This window comes from Ptychodera flava, chromosome 21, assembly GCF_041260155.1.
Source record: "Ptychodera flava strain L36383 chromosome 21, AS_Pfla_20210202, whole genome shotgun sequence".
Lineage (NCBI taxonomy): Eukaryota > Metazoa > Hemichordata > Enteropneusta > Ptychoderidae > Ptychodera > Ptychodera flava.
In genome coordinates, this window is record NC_091948.1 from 9,078,951 (window position 1) to 9,102,278 (window position 23,328).

The window sequence follows — 23,328 nt, forward strand, 5'->3', positions numbered from 1 at the left end:
AAAAGCTCTCAGTTTCATGCCATGACGCTGAGAATAATATTGAAATGTATCATATATTATTTTGCAAAATAGCATTCTTCCTGTCTTTATAAATTTTACATGAGTACTGTCAGTATGTTTGACTAATGGTCCTGAAATATGGTTTAGTCGGCAGGTTTTAGATAGCGTAGTTGCTAGAATTAGAAATACTCGTATCTTTTCTTTGCCTGTCTAAAAGGTCTTCAAAGAGTTTAGCTGTTTAGAGCATGTGTTTTAGTATCGCATGAGCTGTGGTATTTTCTGTGCCGTTACTCTATGGATAGGACAAAGCCAGCTGTAGCTTTCTAAATCGTAACCTTCGCGACAGGAAACTCGCTGATGTTTAGGGACTGGACACAAATTACGGGGGGGCGGTGTTTTTTTGGGGTGGGTCGCCATTTTTCGCGCAAGCATTTTTGAAGGGTCATAAAATTTTGTGCAAGCCTATTGGGGAGGGTTACCGTTTTTTATGCATCAAAGCTAAAATTGCATGTGCACGTATTGAAGAATATGGAATACTGAAAAAAGAAAAAATACCTCCTGGCTCTTTCATTTTCTGCCATTTCCATTTTCAGGCGCAAGTTCGGGCGCAAGTTTAAAGGTATAGTAAACAATGTACCAAGCAGCCACATTGATTTAAGTTGTCATGATTTCTACTTATCCAACTCCTCTATTGTGCATATAAACTGTCCCCTATAATGACGCTTTCAATAACAATTTGGGAGATCACTTATTTGATATCATTCTCCCATTGACAATACATTGGGTATAGGTCGATGTCGAATGTTCATGAAGCTGTATGTACATTTTTCATTTTTTGAGGACATTGACAGAATGCAAACTATTCAGAATAGTGCAAAATGTCATCAATAACAACTGGAAGTTTCAGGTCGAACAACGTTTGAATAACAATTTAGGATCAGATAACCTATGAGTTATTTGTAGTTTCCTCATAGCCTACAATGTATAGTTAATCAACATTTCGGTGAAATTCAAAAATCAAATTTCTAACACAACCATGGACTTGAAACCACTCTAGTCTAATCATTAGTATTAATACTAGTAATTAGGTGTACATAAATGCACAGATTTACCTAGCTTTGTATTGGAAAAAAATATTCATAGTTTCATCATAGGCTGCCATGCATAGTGAATCGACATTTCAGTGAAATTCCAAAATCAATATTTCTTGCACAACCATAGACTTGAAACCACTCTAGTCTAATCATGAACATTAATACTAATAATTAGGTGTACATAAATGCACAGATTTACCTAGCTTTGTATTGGAAAAAAATATTCATAGTTTCATCATAGGCTGCCATGCATAGTGAATCGACATTTCAGTGAAATTCCAAAATCAAATTTCTTGCACAACCATAGACTTGAAACCACTCTAGTCTAATCATGAACACTAATACCAATAATCGAGTGTACATAAATGCACAGATTTTCCTATTTTTGTATATGATAAACATTATAGGTTCATCATGGACTGCCATGAATAATGAATCAACATTTCGGTGAAATTCCAAAATCCAATTTTTTGCACATACATTGACTTGTAACCACTCTAGTCTAATCAAGAACATAAATATCAATAATCAAGCATACATAAATACACAGATTTGCCAAGTTTTATTTTTTTTTTTTTAAATTATGGTTTCGTCAGAGACAACAATTCATAATGGATCAACATTTTATGCGAAATTCCAAAAACAAATTTCTTGTACACAGATGCACGTGTTACCACCCTCTTCTATCAAGTACAATTATATCAATTATTCAGGGTCCATATATGCACAAATATTGCATATTCTTAATTGTGGAAAAAAAATTTACAGTTTTGTCATAGACTCCCATGTATAGTTGATCAACATTTTGAGTGAAATTCCAAAATCTTGTTCACATGAGCACTTGTAAACAACCCATGCAAATCAAGTATATTTATATCAGTTATTAAACATCTGTAGATGAACAAATATTGCTAGTTTTATATTGGAAAATACACGTTGGACGTTCATAGTTTTTTTATAGTCGACTACCATGTATAGTGAATCAACACTATCGATGAAATCTAAAAATTACATTTTTGTACACGCATGCACTTTTTACCTGCCACTTCAAGCAAAGTACATTTACATGAATTATCACACACATATGATTTGATATTTTTTGGACAAAGCGTTATATCGGCCACATTTTGCCTTGCTTTTGGGAGGAGACTTCAAAAGTATAGCAAGTCAGAAGGTTTTGAACACATTGCGGGTTTGTTGGGGGTATTGAGTAACAGGGGAGGGTCACTTATTTTCAAGCACGGATAAGGGGGAGGGTCACTAATTTTTGTGCATGAACTTTTGAAGGGTCACTATTTTTGATGCAGCGGTGTTTCGAAAAACACCGGCACCCCCCCCCCCTGTAATTTATGTCCAGTCCCTTATCCATGCTCACACATTTCCTCATTTTTTTCCTCATGTGTGTTCTACTTTGTTTAATTAATAACGAACAAGAGTTTTGAAGACTCGATTAGGCGAAATTTGCCCCCGGGGTACTTTAAAGGTATACTGTCACCTGTTCCAATTTTGCCACAGTTACCACGGAAAGAGAAATCTAAACAATCACAGATTTTAAGCGGCTGGCCGCTTTTTAAAAACAGTGCCCTCACATGGGCATTTTGAACACCAAGGAACCATATATAGGCATATTTGACCATATATAGGCATACTTGGATTACAGGTGACTGTATACCTTAAGGTTAACTAATCGAATCAATGTACAAGTGTAACAGTTTTAATGACATCCGTGAGAGGCAATTATACAAATCGACCGACATAGGCCCTCCCGGACAGCAACTTGTAGACACGTTATTACTTTTCATGCTGCTCGCCTTAATTAAGTCTATATCCATACATAAGAGACGTTTATGACTCAATTGACGAATCGACGTACAGGATATTATGGCTTTTTGTCCAGTTGAATATTTTATGACCTTCACCGGAAACGTGATCTGCCGAACGATGATTGTGTTGCCCATAAGTAATTGAATAAAAGGAATTTTGGAAATAGTAAAAGAGTTTTTATACAAACAAAAAGGTGGCTGCAAATTGCTCGTAGTTGAAATAGAAACATTAATCTAAACACAATGATGCTGTCGGTATTTTATAACAGTGATGTTACAATCGAAATGCGCTTATGACCCACCGGCAAACTGTCTTAGGCAGACAACTGTCTTTACGAAAACAGGTTAAATCGGTAGTTTAATTTGGATTCCTAAAGGTGTAATTTATCTCTGTAATTTAAGAGTTCCGATTTGAATACTACCTTGTGAAATTTACTCAACCGGTGTACTTGCTAACATATAAACAATTATTTTAAGCGGGTGGCCGCTTTTTAAAAACAGCGCCCTCACATGGGCATTTTGAATACCAAGGAACCATATATGGGCATATTTGACCATATATGGGCATACTTAGATTACAGATGACTGTATACCTTTAAGGTTAACTTATCGAATCAATGTATTTAATTTTTTCCGAATTTCTTCGAACCGAAGTTCATCGCCGTCATTAAAAGTAGAAATGAGCCTCGGGGACAGGATATTCGGACTCTCAAATTTCTACAATACTCTTTTTTGTACCACGTTTAGGCGCTCATTTTGAAGCTCGTGGAGTTCATAAATTTAACGCCCGCTCATCTTTTTGAAAAATCCCAAAAACTTAATTATTTCCCTCGTGGCCACCATCCCCAAACAGGGATGGCGGCCATTTCAAATTTCAAGAGTCGGTAAATATGGACTAATTCATTTCTCAATTATCATCTCATAATCTGCATGGTGACCCTTGATTTTCATTCTCGATTTTGCGAGAGTATAATTAAAGTTTTGTTGAGGAAAGTCTCTAAGATAAAGTTTCGAGGCGCGTACAATTCTTCGCAATAGGTACTCACTGAATTAAAATAGTTGAAGCATAAATACTGATTTATTTATAGCGATTGGAGTTGTATAGCAAGTAGAAACTATGGGGGTGAAATTGAAACAAGTCATTTGATACGCTTAAGATGATATGTTGAGAATATTTGAGTAAGAGCTTGATTCAGTGGGGAAAACATGTCTTCATCTGTCTCACTTACAGATGGGTGGAGGAAGCCAGCAGACGCACAGCACACAACAAAAATGACGTAGTGATCATCAAACAGTCATACACGACAGCAAAATACAGCGATGAATGGGACAGACTTTTCTATTGAAACCAACGATGACGCACGCAAATAGCTTTGTGGATTGGCCAATAGCGGTTCGAATACGTGTAACATCTGTTGAAACGACCAATAGTGATAAACTATACTCGCTGACATTCGTTTGAGTCAATCAAAACTTAATACCCAGATGCAATTTTTGTCAAATAAATTGCTTCTTTGGAAGTTTAATTGCCCAAAATGTAAAGTTTGGCGGTAAAATTTGGAGTTTTAGGAGACCATCTGTTTTCTTGGAACTCAAATTATTTTTGTGATTACTGTACAAACTGCTAAGGTCACCTATTCTATCCTTTCCTCTGCTAAATGGCTACGTAGTTCTCAACAAATGACAGCATAGGACAGAAAGCACAAATGACCACAAAATGATATGTGATATATGTTTTCTTTCGGATATGAAACGTAGAGAAACAAAATATTTTTGCAGATAGATTCCACTGATACACGTTTTCAGTGCATGTATAATCTGAGAGATTTGCCAAAATACCGTTGTTCTAAATTCCCATATGATGATAAAAAAATCAAAACAAAAGGAAATAAATATAAGTCCAAGCTATCGGTCGTGGTAACATCTTGTTCCTTTTGTACCGGTTTTCTATGTCGACTTACGCGAACAGATTGATCGCGCCTACCAACATATGTTACGGTTCGCCCGACAAATACCAAATCAGATTTATTGCCGCTGCCATGGAAACAATCAACTTATCGCATGGAAACCCGATGTCGATGCAAAGGGTATTATCTGTCCTGGCTACAGTGAAAAGTGGATAATATCTGGACAGGCCTGTCCCATTTTGGCTTCCATTTGGTGGCGCGGTATATATGTACAATCAAATGAAGAAAAGATGGCAATGTTACACGACCAACTTACAAGACATGTGGCATATGTTATGGTACAATCGATTAAAAACCTGTATTAAAATAATTAACAGAAACCACAAAGATTATTAATATTATTTGTTTTCATCAAATCTGCAAAATTACGCTTAATGCCAGATTTACCAAAAAGGTCCCTTGTCTATCGAAAGTCAGTTAGTAATTCATTAAATGTGTGTTCGCACTGACCGTATTATTAAATGCACTGATGTAGTAAATTCGATACCTCCACTTCAGCTGACGACAATTTAGGAAGCACGTTATATATCAGCCATTTCTATAATAAAACGTTTGGTATTTCTTTTTAGAAAAAATTAACGTTTATTGGACTATTTTACTTGTTGAGGCTGAAATATACCAACACATGGGACTTGGTGAATTTATGATGACATAACTATGTAATTTTAAATTAGGTCCCTCTCCACAATAAGTATACTTATCTTAATTTGTTGCTATATCGCGCTTGGTTAATACCAATCATCAGTGTTCATAATGCAGCGTTGTGTGTGGTCCTTGTGTCCTTGCCAATTTCATTTCCTTTGAAATATACCTTAATTAATCTCGTCTTTTCATCGAACATGAGTCGCCACTGGCTGCCTGCATTTTCATGTTGTTTACTGGGGCCATTATAGCTCTGTACTTATATTGCTTTTTTTTCTTTTTTTTGCAAAGTTGTGGACAGCTATAGTTTAACTACTTTATATTTCTCGTGAAAGGCATTTTCCGTCTGTAATCATTTCTGCTGCAAACGTCGACAACGGATTTGTAACATCATTCACCACGTTTACAGCAAAAAGGCAAATCATTTTTTTCAGTTGACAATATCGGCTTAAATGACGTTGCTTCAGCATTGCTGAACGATGGCTAATGCAAATCATATGAAAAGGCTTTCCTCGAGTAAATTCTGGGAAAATCACCAATCCGGCAATCCCTATTCGGGATGCACGCATATCGAATTTGCTCTGTATACAGATCACTGTCAAATCATACAGGACAACTAGGTGGGAAAGACAGTCAATAAGACAGAGAGATAGATAGACTTATACTAGTATCAAAAAGGATGGAGAGGTAGGTCAAATGTTTCTACGTTTTTGTGCTTGTATAAAATTGGTCTTAACGTTAAACACACGGAGAATGCACCAGTCGAAATTGTAAGATTATTTTGTTATAGGGATCACAAAATATTTTAAATTACGAAAAACGTACAACGAAGACCCTGAAGTGAAAGTTCGCGAAAACTTCTGTACACATCTATGAATATTACTACAACGACAAGCGCCTCACCTGTCGCGAATTAATATGGGTAGCTGTTTCAATTAATCCCTAGGTCTGGTGGACAGTTCGATTGAAAAAAAAACAGTTTCCATGGTAACTGTGATACGAACATGATTTTGCCCAGTGTAATTGTGTATCACACAGGAGACAGTGTATTATCGCATTGACTTTAAAGGCATTGGGCCTATTCACTTATTGATGGCGTATGTATACTCTCCACAGCCTTCAATTTGCACCTCGCGAGTTGCATGCTGCGATGCCCATGTAATCTAGCAGTATGCAAAGTAACATATCACTTCGCAAACAAACGTTTTAGGATATGATATGATATCACATATAGTCGATCATCAATACAAGAGAACTTTTCGTATCTGCTTTCTTACATTAAACTATTTCCGCAGGGCCGTAGCATGCGGGGATGCAGGAGGGGAGCAGAAGCCCCCCCCCCCTCGAATTTTCCACAGTTGATATGTAAATTTATGTAAATTTCCAAATCCTAGCTAAGCTAGGTTCCCCTGGCAATTTGGCCCTGTTCCAACATGCATTTCGCCATATTCAAAGTTTGCCTCTTTAGCGTCCCCTGGAAAATGGAATGTCGAACGGGACTGCATAGTCTCTGTGTATTTGGCAAACGCCTAAAATTGTCCAGAAATACCTGAACAACCTAATGCATACTTATGTGACTTCTTGGCTTGACTGATGATGCTTGCATGGCAATTTTTGCAGTGTTCAGGTAACTTTGTGTAATTTGAGAGATAGGTAGGTACATCTTTCACGGGAAGACAATATGCACTACAATAGGCACACATTGCTGTGTTCAACGTAAATGAGGTGTGCCGCCATTCTGCTCCGTTGGGAAACTGTTGCACCCAACTGTGCAGAGATAAGGCTGGAGATAACCCAACCGAGATATTAAAAATAATTAAAGCTCCAATAACTGCAATATTCGATGCGTTTCCGATATTTTTTCTCTCTTTGCATAAAGCAGTTTCTTGTTCTAGTCCCGAAATGATGTCGAAACTCGTCTTTTTCAGCCTGTATGTGTGTGTTACTTTTGCGTTCATGTAGGCAGCACGCGCCGTGTATTGATGATAACAGCACTTAGTCTAATAGCCAAGACCTTGAGAGCGCTGTCTATGGTCACGTGATGTTCGTGACAATAGAACTGCTTCATTTTACAGCTAGTTAATACTAGTAATTGTTGAAACTAATTACACTGTAATGACTAGAGGACATTCAACCCATCCATGGCACTACTCTCGATGAAACATTGTCAGAGAGATTATTACAGATTTGCCCGATCCGTCGAATTTACACGAAAAAACTGATCCAACCAAACGGTTGTATCACCGGTTGTTCTCTGCTTAATTATTTAGTCATTTTACCAACACACAATTGCAGATTCATCTTCTTTTTCGCATTGTTTTGTTCGTAAAGTGCCACGGAATTGCAGTGTTTGGGTATTGTGTACATGTCGGATCGTTCCGTTGACAAAGTGAGTTCAAATGAAATTCTTTTCAACGATACACGGGATGAAGTGCCGGGCCTCGATTGCATGCACAGCTTTTCCACACGCTACAGAGAAAAAAACAAATTATGTGCCTCTAATAGACATCCAAATGGAAACACTAAAAAAACAATAAATATTGCAGCTACTGCAGATATCATAGGTTAGACAGATGCACTGGCCTGTGTTCAAAGCGACGTCACCAGAACGATGAATTAATGACAGTACTGTTGTACAAGTGCGTGGGAAAGAATCCTGAGAGCTATGATTGGGACAATATTTGTCCTGAAAGGGTAAGTATAATAAATAATTTTAGTCTATACAATTACTTCTCAGACCCAAGAAACTAACAAAAGATGTTACATATTGCAATATTGAAGTTGCTATTCATTCTTGTCAAACTTAATTTCCAACAAGTACAGTAAAGTCACAAGTATGTTTACTGTATTTAAACAGGATTTGATTTGTCTTTTTTAAAACCATTTTGATCGTTTGTATGTGCTAAAACACAAAACTCAAAAATTATTTATATTATTACATCTTGTACCAAAAGAACTCAAAAGCTCTCATTTTGTCTGATAAATGGTACGAATCAATGTTGTGTCTTATTAGCCGAACTTGTAGCAGGCTGTCGCAAAACACATCAGCTCGTCCTTGAACTTGAAACATGTGTATGTTTGTCTCGGCAGATTCCTTCACGTCATCAAGCTTTAACAATTATTAAACTTCTCGCAATCGGTCACAACTATTAAAAGCGGAAATATTTTTTGTTGAAATTCATCATATTATAGCCTGACCCAAGTGCATGCCATGCCATTGTTATTAGGCTGCTGCACTGAAACCATGGTCCAGCACTATTGCTGAGTATTGTACAGTAAGGGACACCTTGATGGCATTTCTCTAAAATTTGTTCGAAATTGCGCTTATGATTAAAGGTATACTGTCACCTGTTCCAATTTGCAACAGTTACCGTAGAAAGAGAAAATCTAACCAATGACAGATTTTAAGCGGGTGGCCGCTTTTTAAAAACAGCGCCCTCACATGAGCATTTTGAATACCAAGGAACGCTCCTTTGACCATATATGGGCATATTTAGATTACAGGTGACTGTATACCTTTAAGAGCGGCCAGCGAAGATTTTTTCGTCTCCATGATCGCAATTGCTGACTGACATCGACCACACGTTAGATCTCACTAAAATGCTCGCGGATTTGTTATTCTCGCCCAGGCCTGATTTCACATCTAATTTTTGATTTTTTATTGTTTTGTGTTTTTCCTTTGTTTGTCTTTTGATGGGGTCACTTCCAAGTTAACGTACGACTTTAGAAAGTTTAGGGTAGGTGGGCAAAGTCAGCGTAGGGTAACCGGAACCAAACGAACTTTGCCTGATCAAACTAAAACCTGAATCGTCATTTTATCTAGCAAAGCCCAGACAATGGTCACTGATAATCGCTTCAATTTTCTGTGAATAAATGGTGATGAGCCAGTTTAGTTTTGATGGCATCATACATACAATAGTGTTGTGTTATGATATAACAACAATAGCCACTCTGAAATGCGTTATTAAGAAATTATTAACCGTTACATCGTTTTGAACGAAATAAAAAACATGGCGACATAAAAAAATACCGACAGACCTATACCCTATTTTGGGAAAGCATGTAATTTGAACCACTCTATGCTAGTTCGGCCTCAACACGATTGGAACTAATTTGGAACAATAGGATATTGTTGTTATGTCGGGTATAATCAGCAAATTTAAGCTCATATTGGGATTCATTTGTTTTTATGTGTAATTTGTAATATTGCAACTTTCAGCAATAGGACACCTAACACTTTTAATAAATTTGAAGAATTAAAAGATCCTATTCTCCCAAATTAGTTCCAAAAGACTTTCTATACAATTTGTGACTAGATGGCACTGGACAAAAATTCCTTACCTAGGAAAGCGAGCAGATGGCTTAAACGACAACATTGACTATAGGTACTGCTGATGAAGCACCGTATAAAGTATGATTAAAAGCATTTATAACACGCCACATGCTTATACGGTGTCGGGATTCGCCAGAATACGTCACGTGACGAGAAAATTTCTATATCTAGTCCTCACTGAATTGACAAAAGTGACATCAGAGAGTATTTTTTTAAAGACTATTTCCCTAGGAAATAGCTTTTGGCAAAACTTGGAAAAGTGCCATGTCACGTGACCACACGCGAAGTGTCGTCTGCAGCTCTGAATCAACTGCGGATGACTAGAACGTGATGAGCGCCAGGGATGTGCGACTAGCTAGCCCGGCTCTCACTAAACAGAAAAAGAACAGCAAGATTTTTCATTCCATTAGCGTAAGAACTTGAACAGCTTATCAACGATAAAGATTGAAGTGCAACTAATGATGTTGCTACATGCTTAGAATATTGTTGTGAAGAAATTGGTACAACTAGTACTGTTACCGCTGTGGGGAAATCGCCAAGTAAACTTGTCAAAATGGATTGTTGCGTCGCATAATATCAAAACACATTAAAAACCACAACATAATACGCTATGAGCGTGTTGCATGTAATAAAACACCTATAACCTGGTCTTTATTTGAGATATAGCGCCCGTTTATTACCCATCGTGGGCATGTGTTACCAGAAACACATCGCTATACCCCTTGGCTTACAACCTCGGGGGATAGCGGCGATCTGTAACACACGGCCCGCCCGACGGCCCGTCGATGTAATAAATGAGCGCTATGGCCCTCATGACCAGGTAATAGGTGTTTATTTTATGATACTCCCTGTATTTAGTTGAAACGAATTCAGCTGAAAGCTTTGATAATTTTTTCAATTGTTTTTTCAGCAAAATAAGTACATTTTTAGCTCAAGCGTTTACATATGCGAGCTAATTTCGCCGCGATGTCTGTCTGTCCGTCTGTGTGTCTGTCCGTCTATCTGTATGTCTGTCCCTCTGTCTGTGGGCCCGATATATTAAGAACGGCTCATCAGATCAGAATCAAATCTAGTACATAGATTCAGTTTGCAAATGGCAAGAAGTGGTTAGTTTTTGGTGGGGTTGGCTTGCTTACTTTTTGCTCAATTGCATAATTAATGATTTCAGAAAAAACGGATATAAATTGAGAGCGACTGAACACAATTTGATGAGATTTGCTACAAATATTAATCACACCAAGAAATATCAGCCGTGAAAGGTATTTAGGGTGACATGAAAGATAATTGCTAATTTGCATATTTAATGAACTTTCCTAATTAGGGATATACATCTGAATTGACTTCATCAAAATTGACGAAACTTGATATGTATATTGAAGATACCATGATTTAACATTATTGAAAGTCATTAAGCATATTTACTGCAACAATTCCTAATTTGCATATTTAATGAACTTTCCTAATTAGGGATATATACCGGGATTTACTTGATCAAAGTTGGCAAAACGTGCTATGTACATAGATGATACCAGGTTAAAATATGAAAGTCATTTGGCATTTTCATGTCAGCTAATTTATAATTTGTATATCTAATGAGCTTTCACAGTTTGGCATATTAAGCTTGAAGGACTTGACCAAAGGCAGTTACACTTGCTATATACACTAGTGATACAATGACAGCAGTTAAAGAAGTTTAGTATTTTTGTTTCAGGTAATTACATATTTGCAGACTTTATCACCTTTAGAGTTAATCTGTGGTAAATATTGTTCATGATGTTGATCATAACACTTTCAATGAAGTTGAAAGATGTGGCAAAAGTTTAAATTTACACACAACTGCAATATATAATGAAACACGTGAGCATTTTAAGTTCATACTGGTTCTTATTGTCTTCTCCCCAGAATATGTTGAAGAATTTGCCTTTCTGCCTAGAAGAATTCTGTTCGATGTGCAGTTTGTTGCAGTATGAATTCAAGTCGGGACAGAAATGCCACGAGTTGTATTGAAAAGTCTGAACACGTGGAGTTTAGGAGTTGAATTAACAAGATGATGTATTTCGCAATCAGTAAAAAATAATGGAAAGCAAGTCTCTAAAATATGGAGCACATCTCTTATGGCTTATGGAGCGTTAAGCTCGAAATCACAAACATTTCAGGGAATTTAAGTAATTACGTAATTACGTAATTCACGTAATTACCACATGCGCAAGGAATAACCATACGTCTACCAGCAAAACAACAACAAACGCACCAGTCTAGTCTTGTCGTACTGCCCTGGCAAGAAAATTGAATCACGTTGGCAAACAGCGGCGTCTCCGGTGTGCGCAAAGATCACGGCACCTACCCACTCTTGTCACTGTTACAATATAGCTGCACCGTCAAAAAGTGGAGTTCAGTATCAGAATATTTTTTTTTAGATTTGATCTGTTGTGCTAATCGCCAATCCATGACAAACTACTAAAATTGAGTCACTCGCCGCAGGTTTCAGTTGAACGCACACCTGTTGATTCATATTTCATACATGTATTAATTTTAATGATAAAGTTCATACATGTATTAATTTTAATGATATAGTTATGTCATGATACAATAGTAGGGCTATAACTATTTTTATCTGGCCTTGCTTTGTAGACTTCTCGTAATTCTCTTAGTGGACATAAAGTTTCCGTTTTTCCACGTAAAAATGATCACTCGCGAAAATTTATCTATTCCCACGGTTCAACGCACTTTGAGCGGCCATATTATTCTGTTATTGACAAGATATTTGCCCGTATTCATTTGAATGGGAAAATGCGGGACCATTCATTGAATTTGCAAAGGCGGTAGCGTTTGCCATCGCTTCAATATAGCGCGTTTACATTCATGGTCATGTATAGCTAGCACACGTACGCCGTATCTGCCATGGCTGTCTTCGTGATGACCTCCTATAGCGAAGACAAAGAGACCGGTGAGCGGTTCAGTTTAAAGTACATACCTTGCAATGAGTGTCAGTATTTCAGTGAAATCGAACAACATCCAAGCGTCGTTGCCAGGATACCCGTATCTGCCATGAGCGCAATGCTCTTGGCAGTAACTGCAGCCATAGCTGGTCTATGTTAATCGATGTCAGACAAACTGAAATTCATCATTTCTGGAGTGGCGCCACTTAAGATCTATTTCCTTTTCATATTTGATCATTTAATGTTTTTTTCTCTTTTGGTTAATAAAATAGCTTAACCTGTTTGTTGTTTTATTTTGTCAGTTAAAGAACCAATATTCTATCAATGAAATTATCAGATCGTACGAAGTGGAAGGGTTTTCAAAAATTGACAGATACACGAAGCATAAAGACATTGACCTGTTGCGAGGTCTGGATCATGTCAGGAAATTTTACCAAGATTGACACCTACCTTAATTTTCCAGATTCCGTGTTCTGAATCGCTGTCAAGCTCAATAATATCGAGAATATGGCTTGCGCCTGAACAACCAGGCCAACTCTGCGTTGTCCGTCCATTGTACTGTCTGTGGTGACTCCCGGCCTACTTTGATGAATTCGATATGTAATGAGTACACCGACTTAGGATTTTAAAGTATTATTTTCGTGTGAATCGAATCAGTCAGTAAACCTAATGTTCATCAGGACGAGTGGATTTCTGCAAAGTGTGAAATTTGGGAGAGGTGGGAGTTAATACGGGGAACCATGTCCATAACACTGAGCTACGAGTCGGGGAGCATCTCGCGACTGAGTCCAGGACGCGGTCAGGGCGTGAGAACCACAGGTATGATCATAAGGGTCTGTACGGCCTGCGCACACGCATACCAACGCAGATACAATACGTACAAATAATAATGATGATGATGGTATTGTTGCGACTGCTGCACACTTCATACACAAAGAACGTTCCCAGCAGGTTTGAAGTTACCGCTGGTGGCGCTCATGCAGCTATAAAAGAGGAGCGAAATATTTACTGATGACATCAAAATGCAGTTGTGATTTTATCGTCATTTTCCTTGTTGAGTGCAGCGGTGACCAAAAGTATAAGTGAATATTGAAATAACGAACAAAAAGTATACAATTATTACGTCTTGGTAATATGTCGTTTCGAATTTTGCTTTTCGAGCGTTCGAAAGTACGCCTCGCCGCGCCCTCACCAGTCTTTGATATAGTAAGACAAATGACAAAACTACCTTAAATTCATCCCAGCAGAATGACAGGTTTCTTCTTGCGCCGCACCTGAACTCATTTTAATGCAACACGCGCTCTCCAACATGTCAACATTCCACCGTCATAAAGGCATTGGTAAGATTTAAGCCTGTAACATGTGGTGAAAAATCTGTGCCAATAAAATGTAATCCTCAACTAAAACTATCGTCAATGGCGCTGTGCACGGAGCATGAGTAAAAAACAGGATGGACGATACCTGCGTAAGAAAGTGTGTTCAAAATATGAAATTCTCACCAGAAAAAAAAACACATAAAGATGTTATGGTGAAAAGAAGACAAGGTAATTCATCGATAGCTTTCGGTAAGACTTAACGTGCCAACATATCTGTCTTTAGCGTTTGCTAAGAGAAGTGTTTATTTGCCATAAAGTTATGGGACTATGGTTAATAATTCATTTAGAGTTGTGTGCGCCTCGAAAGTAAAAGACTTAAACTTTTGCTCAAACTTTCCTTACGGAAGCTTTCAAATATTCTCTTTCAAAATCACGAATAAAAATCGGGGGTCTCCGTGAAAATTTTGGTATTAGGGAAACAAGTGACCCAAGATTTACCGATATTTAAAATTCAAAATGGCTGCCATTCCTTAATTAAAACTAAGCCGGTGAAAATTTTCTCACAGCAAGAACCTTAAAATGAACCCCCACAAGTGGTATATCAGAAAAGAATTGCAAACGTTTGAGAATCAGAATGTCTGTCGCTGAGGCGTGTTCTACCATAACCGTAGCAAAAACAGCCATCATCACTGAAAGACTTTAATAGATTAAAATTGTCTCTATATATAGCCAAATACACCAAAAAAAAGTATTACTAAGGGCATTGATCTGTTCTTATATATGTCGCTGACATAAACAGTCAATATATATATAGAGAGAGAGAGATCTCGGATTGGATTTTATTTTTCAAATCGAACGTGCCCTTGAACTGCCCTTTGTCAAATCGTCATAAAAAAGAAGATGAAACGAACACACACAAATATGTCAATTTACTCGGTTGGATGATTGACAATGGTGTTCAATGGAACTGAAACCTGATATTGTACACTCTCGTTTTTTTATAATGGAAATTTTATGGTCCATCTGCGTGTGAACTGATACTCTCCATTTTGAACTCAAAATGACACAATATAGTGTTTTTTGACCTTTATCTGAACCTTTGAAAAAGATAACTTAACACAAGGTGAAGCGTTCCTTTCACGAGGGTCACAGGTGTGAGTTTTTAATCCACGAAAGGTTTATTCCGTACTGACACACCAAATTGTGAACTGAAACAGACTCTCTCTCTCTCTCTCTCTCTCTCTCTCTCTCTCTCTCTCTCTCTCTCTCTCTCTCTCTCTCTCTCTCTCTCTCTCTCTATATATATATATATATATATATATATATATATATATATATATATGAATCTCGTCGACAGTCCAAATCAAATACGTCAATGGTGTACGCCAAATGAGACAAATTACACTAAGTACGCGATGTTCCTCTTAATACAACTTAAACACGACAGGAAATTAGAGCCAAAGTATGTCACAAGCATCGATTCATGCTTAAATACACATTAAACAAAATTAGGATTGAATTTTAATCAGCGTCTGTTCATGGTAGATTATCTATACCCCTTTTGTGTGCGTTACAAAACCACACATTACAGGGAGGCGATCGTAGGAACTGCGCGTGTGCGCCTTGCTTGTTTACATACATATGCTTTCTTGTATACGCTTTCTTGTGTTCCATGCATGATATCGAGATGCACCACTTCAACATAGCTTCAACATTTAATTTTTCGATATTCATTGTTAATAAACATGTTTCAACCTACCCTATTTACAGTACTTACATCGGTCGTAGGGGTCCCTGGCAACCTTTGAGCAGAGTTCCGACGACTGCCTCCCTTTAAGCAAAATCAGGATGGAATTTGACTAGTGTCTGTTTGTGGTAGATCATGTAGTCACTGCATGACTGTTACATTCGCTGATACGGGATGTAAGGAATCTAACAGACACCAAACGCGATGCAAGCCATGTACTGTATCATGTAACGAACACCAAACGGGCCGTAGAGCAACATCAAAGCCAAGTTCCCCTTGAAGCGACAGGAAGCCATCCCTGTAACACTTCAAAGGTTGCATTGTACCTTGTACATATAGTTATATCATATCATTGTCGGAGGCCATTTTTGGTTGAAAGCCTTGTCCCCTGCGGGCGCTCTCGGCACTCAAGGCAAAAAGCACGACCAATGTACTGATTTTATGCCCTTGTATGGCTTCCCCACCGATCGTTTGTCAAATAACGTGCATTGAAAATGTAAGCGTGTTTATATCCCTACATACGCCCAAAGCACGTATTCGGCTTCATACTCATACTTATAAAATCTTCACGCTGCATGAGTATGCAGGTCGTAATTATTGAAGACTTTAATAATTTAACTTTCTAGTAAAAGAGATTCAGTCCGCCAGCATGGAACATTCGGCTAGGATCAAATTGCACAATGCCAGCATGTATATGTGTAATTCAGGTTGCGTCAATACTACGCGGCGTCCCGATGAGCCGCTTGATGTGTTCTGGATGCCATGGCAACACGGAAATCGACACCGCCGTAATATCCCTTCGCGTCCAGCTGCAACAGCGGTTGTTGTCGTCGTGCGTGGCAAATGACGCTGGGTAACGATTTTGATCGAAAAGTGATACACAAAAGAATTGGATATTTGATGGTCGGATATGATTATCTCATATGACTATCTCAGGTCCTATGAATCCGGTGATTTTAATACAATAAATGCGATGATTACAGAGGAGAAGTCGCTTCATGAATACAATTTGCGATTATGCAATCAGAATACTCGACTACAAGTTTAAACACGTGACTAGGTCAGAATGGGGAAAACGACGAAATTTTAAGAATCCAACTTTAAAAATTCCGTCAATAAAGCTGAAAGTCGACACTCTTCGGTAACTGAAATATTTTCGTAATTTTTTTGGACGAAGGTACCATCTATCTCATCTTGACCCCGAGGAATAACTGCACTTGGCCCCTACAATGTAAAATCTCTAATAGAGATCTCAGACATCTGACACCAGTTTGATCTAACAGAACATAGATATAAAATCATCTTACATCGCATAACATCACATCGCTCACGTCACACCAAACTGCACATCGTTATATGCTATATCACATGTCACATCTTACCTTTATTGTCAGAATGCACAAGTATCTGTAAATATGTGCGCACAGCACCATCGATATTGCAGAATGAAAGCGTTGCGGCTGAAAAGTCTGCTTGCATTAAAATCCACGCCTCCCTTAATCTTATGATAGATCCCCATTTCACAATATCAATAAACAATATTATTTAATCATTAGAAAGAATCAAAACCCCATCCTAACTTCACTTTTGAAGACACACCCCGATGAAGTTACACGGGTAAAGAAAGCACTAAAATTTGCCAACTTGAACTGTAGAGGGCGTATTCGTTATAAACCTCACATGAACGTTGAAAAAAAAAGTTGAATACTTCTGACAGTTACAAAGCTACTTTATTCAGCCGTCTTAATTCAACAGGAATTGTCAGTAATTCAGTAAATGATTTAAATTGGAAGATTTCCATCGAGGCCTAGTCACAGGAAGCTTGGCCAAAACTTTCAATTTAAGTGATGGGAAATGCCATATTTGTGGCCAAGAAGAAACACTGGAACACATCTTATTTGAGTGCAAATATGTTAAAGAAATCTGGCAGAAATGTACTTCTTTCTTTGTCAGAAAACACAACTTTGATAATAATATCAATATCAAAAGATTAGCAATTGCAGGAATCGAAAATGATAACAATGCAACATCTGACATTATTTACTGTATTACTTCCTTTGTAAAATATACAGTATGGAATATTCGAAATTCGGTTACTCTTGATGGGATTAAAGTTTCCCTTCAATCCTATGTAATGAAATGTTATCTCTCCTCATGGATGAATACATTATATTTCACTTATAAGATGATGAACAAAACTGAGGATTTTATCGCAAAGTTTTCAAGCCTTGTAAGACTTGAAGGAGAAGAATGCATCCTGAATGCATTCATATGATGAGCTTTGTAATTAAACAGCTAATTATTTGGGTTTTTTTCAGACAAGACGCATTGTAATTTTAATGCATTCACAGTTATGTAGATTTGTTTTATTTGTGACTATATTGAAATAAATTTATCTTTTTCAAAAAAAAAGTTGAATACTTCCGAGCCTTCTTGGTGAAGATGTCACTTTCAGTAACGTTAAAGACAAGGAAATGTTTTTTTTCTCAGCTTCGATGTACACAAGCTTTTTAAACCTTTTCCTGTTCGCTTGAAAAAAAGAAAACATAAAAAATGCTCAGTGCGGCAGAAAAATATCCATATCTGTAAGATAACATAAACAGTAAAGAGTTGACCACTGACTCCAATTGTAACTATCTTGCTGTGTGTCAGCATTACCGCTTTTGTTACTTTCATGTTGGTGGTTGGATCTTGTGAGCTCAAACAAACCTTACTAAAGTAAAAAAGTTACTTTTTGTTCGCGACCTAGGATGACAAACGAACATATTTTTGGCCTAAATGTGCCTATTAGTATACCAATAGTCCGGAAGTTGTCGAGTTTAATTTAGACAAAAGTTAACACTGAACTCTATCAGCCCTATGGTTTGAAGACTTGTTAGTAAACCTATCAGTCAGCCATGCCTTTTTCACGCTTAACAGACCACACAGCCTTTCAAATAGTAAACATGATACCGCCTTTGCCCCTGCTTTATGAAAACTGTGTGCTACTATTTATCTGCGATTGATTTACAGGGTTCGTCCCGATGGCTGGCAAGACGTATTCTCTGAGTAACAGTCAGGGTTTTTGGATGCAGGGTGCCAGCTATAATCTAACTCATGAGTTAAAAGCTTGAAATGAAAAAAAATCATAAGACGTTAATTTGACAATTTTCCATTATTTTCGAAGTTAGAATATTGTTTACAACTGATCAGAAAGAGTTGGCGACAAAGTTAAGGACAAAGTTGATAGAGATATAGAGAAATCAATAACATTCTGATATATGTACGCACAATACTTGCTGATGATAACCAAATTCTGGCAAGCTAAAATCAATGTCCTTACAGAACTGGTCACAGTATACCTGATACTCAATCGTACACTGACATGCGAGTTTGATATTTGTTTTTAGAAAGTATTTCGATTGTTTTAGATTTTCAATTAAATAAGCTTTGTCCCCTTCAAGCAAAGCTACAGTGATACTAGTTGATTTGTGAAAATGTATGAAACTGTTTTACTTATAGGAGTACTCTTCAAAAATTCTGAACATGAATGACATAAATAACGACGAGATACACAGGAGTTAAACACTAATAGCGACGAAGTGAAGACGAGCTGAAAACTTAAAACTACATGTAACTGTCCCAGAAAAGTAAAGCGTTCTTTTCAACAATGCAACAACTTTAAGGTAGATCGTCCCTCGGGGACAGATATTCGGACTCTCAAACTTTTACAATTCTCTACTGATATATCACTTGTGGTGGTTCAATTTAAAGCTCTTGGTGTAAGAAAACTTTTCACTGGCTTAGTTTTTCGAAAATCGAAAATTTTATTTTTTCTCAATAGTGTTAACACAGGGATGACGGCCATTTTGAATTTTAAATATCAGTAAATCGTGGGTTATTTGTTTCTCTAGTACCAAAATTTGCACGGTGACCCCCGATTTTTATTCTTGATTTAGTAAGAGAATGGCTGAAAGTTTCATTAACGAAAGTTTGAGCAAAAGTTTAAGTCTTTCACTTTCGAGGTGCATACTGCCTTAATATGGCATCTCCAGGATACGATGTTCATATACCTTTGTGAGCAGCAGCTACAAACTCTCCTAACTTTGATATCGAACTTCTACCTCATCTCGAGTGGCATAATCTTTCTTTCTCACTGAGATTGGGTTATTTTAATTTGCCCTATGGTTATAAATGTGTTGTCGTCATTTCAAAACTGAGTGTGTGTGTGTTTGTGTGTGTGTATATGTGTGTGTGTCCATTAATGTTTGACAAATAAAACATAATTAAACCTAATACATGGATTTTTGGGGTAAAGAGAACAATTTTGAAGTCCGGCCAGAAAGGATATCAGTTCGTTGAATTCGAACACACGCATGTCTGGAGCGTTATGTTGACAGAACAAATAACCGGAGATATTGTTCAGAAAACATCTGACAGAGCAAAAATCTTGGGGGTTTTTTCTGGTGCGGTTGAATTCGAAGAATTTCCTTCTGGTCAACAATATACAAACATCAGTATGATGGCTTAACGACATGACAGCTTACGGTAGTATTGGCAGTAATAATAAAAACATTGTTAAATGTTACATCATTTGTACCCAGTCTGTGTTTACGTTAAACACCATCATATATTAGAGTAAGCTGGAATTTTATATTCGATTGGCATTTTCTCTGCTAAGTAGAAATATTGATAGCAGGTAAGTTTTCTAATATGTCTGAAGATATATCAAGATTACATTAAGACTATTTTCCTCAGTCTATTTTTTTTTCAAATTACGTCGTGTAATGGATTTACAATTTACGTTTTTTCATGGCAACACTGCAAATATTAGCAGCTACCATGGCAACAGTTCAACTAAATTACAAAAGATCTATCAAATCTTATTATTCAAATTTGGTTAAATGACCGTTTCGCTGTAATTGCGTGTTTAGCATTCTAAATGTTCTGTGGAATTGTCTAGGAAACGTTATTACCTGGAGATATTCTTGGGGCTGAGAGAGTTTGTATCATCATATGTCGTGGAAAACCGCTAATTGTTAATGTTTACATAATGCCATTTCAATCTAGTAATATTTGCGTGATGCAGTACGTACACTTTCTTCCATTGCCTGTTTTGCTGAAGTTGCTAGCTTTAATTCCGCCCCGGATCAATTGTTCGACTTTCTAATATCATATCAACATTTCAAGCATACCACTTGAGAGGCTACCCTGGCCGTAGTCGATAAAATATAAAAACAAAGGTTTCTCAAACATGTCTTTTATTTCGTGTGGACAGTCCCTGAATTGTTTAAAGTTGATGTGCAAGAGCTATGCCATGCTACATGTGAAAGATTTCGGGACGTGGAGGAGCGCCCGCACACGACAGAAAATTTCAGTTCATTGCCAATCCCATTCAGTGCAGGGAGAACGCTGAACGCTCGTGTTATCGTTTTTCGTCATGTGTAACTCATATTTGTTGCGTCCACTGCAACCATACAGTTTAAATTAAACGAACATAAGCATATCGAAGTATGTACATCCATGATGAAGAGATAAAATCGTTCGAATTCGAGGTAGGTGACAAACATGACGTCACCTGACGATTAGGGAGCCGTCATTATTTACGGCCTGGGGGGTCGGAGGAATTGCTTTCGAAACTCCAAAATTTCGAGTAACCCCCCCTGCCAACCATGACGTGTTTGAGTAACCCCCCCTCTCTGCTACAGAAAATTTGAGTGACCCCCCCTCCCCCCGAAAAAAATTGGGAAAGTTAAATATCTATACAGTAAAATGGATTGCTGCTGCTACAGGCCCTGTACAGACCCTGATTAAACCCTGTGGTACGTATGGGTCTTTGTCGGAAGGAGGTTCCAATTGCTGTGGCAGGGGCTGATGTACAGGTCTGTATCCAGTGCTCTGGTGACATGCAGTTATTCTGTAGGATTTTTTTGCAAGAGGGGGAAGATGTGGTGTGAAAGCACCACAAGAGACCACATAAGCGGTCGCGGGGGGAGGTCAGGAGGGGGGTGTCCCCCCTCCTGCCATTGGCGCTTTTGAAAAATAGAGGTTAAAATGGTGTTATTTGGTGGCACTTGGGGAGTATTTTTTTCGTATAAAAACTCAAAGGAAAATAAATCTGAGACAGTATTCCAAAACTTATATTGCAGTTCACTGATTTCAACTATATTTTTTGAAACCGAAAAAATAGCGACAGACATACATTTATTCACATTTATTATTTATTATTATTTTCCTGCAATAAAAGATGGGTTTGTTGTCAAGGCATTCAACTGGTTTTAAACTTTATAGCATCAGAATAAGCTTGCTTTACACATTTTCCCCTATCGGTAACCTATACAATGTAGAATATAGAAAGCAGACGTTTCTCATTTATGATCAGGCAAGTATATCAATTAATCAGGAAATACTGAAAAATGTACTCAGTACTAGCCTCTAACATAAGGCTTGCCACGTCGAATAGCTGATCATTCTCGTCTGAAGATCACAATAACGTGAAACACAGAGTGTAATGAGATTTTAGTTTCTACTTGAAACCACCTGTATTATGATTATATATATATATATATATATATATATATATATATATATATATATATTATGTGTGTGTGTGTGTACACAAATACCGGGTATGAATATACATATCTTTACTATTATTGTTGTATGAATATACATATCTTTACTATTATTGTTGTATTAATTCGTAACTCCACTAAATGCTTCTGTTCTCCACTTTTGAGCAACCCCCCTTGTAGCTTTCGATTTTTTGAGTGACCCCCCTAAGATTCCTCCGACCCCCCAGGCCATAAATAATGACGGCTCCCTTAATTACAATATGCCGACTTCTCTCTTGTATAAAAGATCTATAATATACACAAAGCAATAGGAGTAAAATCTGGGAAAAGACTGGTTTTCTACTAATACAGATATTATTATTCCAAAGTATTTTACAGGTCTCATCCGTAGTTTGTTGATCGCTTTGTTTCACATCTGCTCAAATTCGAGGAATATCTCTGTAATATTGGAATACTAGGCATGTATGATGGAATGCATTGCATATTATAATTACAACAAAACAAAAAAGTTTCCCTCAGTTTTCTGCAAATAATTTAACGGAATCAATTTAGATTGACCATTTGAAACAAACAGGGGTTTTATCCATGTCAGTTTATTTGTCTGAGTCGTAGCGGTTGTCGAGTTAGACCAAAACCACCTTGGGCGCCCTTCTGTTCATCCTGACTTCACAAAACTAAAGTTTCTGATAGGAGTTTCATGTGCGGAGTGACTCCTCGACACCGTTACCAAATAAATATTCAATTCATTCTCACACAATGAGCTTCATTTTATACCTGTTTTTCCATTTAAACTATTACAATGTTAACGGATATCTGAAAGGGAACACTTTTCTGCGCACATTAATGGAACGCTGCAGAAAATTGCTGAGAATTCTATTTCGTTTCCTGTTGGTATAGGATACTTACTTCAATA

At 37.4% G+C, this 23,328-nt stretch overlaps 1 protein-coding gene across 2 annotated transcripts in view; it reads right to left on the minus strand.

The window, feature by feature from the left end:
• Positions 1 to 16,209, minus strand: part of LOC139121319 (glycine receptor subunit alpha-3-like) — a 28,131-nt gene extending 11,922 nt beyond the window's left edge. The window contains exons 1-3 of one of the 2 annotated variants that reach the window (XM_070686110.1): positions 15,892 to 16,209; positions 14,027 to 14,151; positions 13,249 to 13,491 (exon numbers count right to left, since the gene is read on the minus strand). In XM_070686110.1, the coding sequence (XP_070542211.1) occupies positions 13,249 to 13,352 (104 nt within the window). In that variant the 5' untranslated portion in view covers positions 13,353 to 13,491; positions 14,027 to 14,151; positions 15,892 to 16,209. Of the gene's footprint in view, positions 1 to 13,248; positions 13,678 to 14,026; positions 14,152 to 15,891 lie in introns of those variants that run through there. The other variant, XM_070686109.1, reaches the window with a different exon arrangement.
• Between the last annotated feature and the right edge of the window lie 7,119 nt (positions 16,210 to 23,328).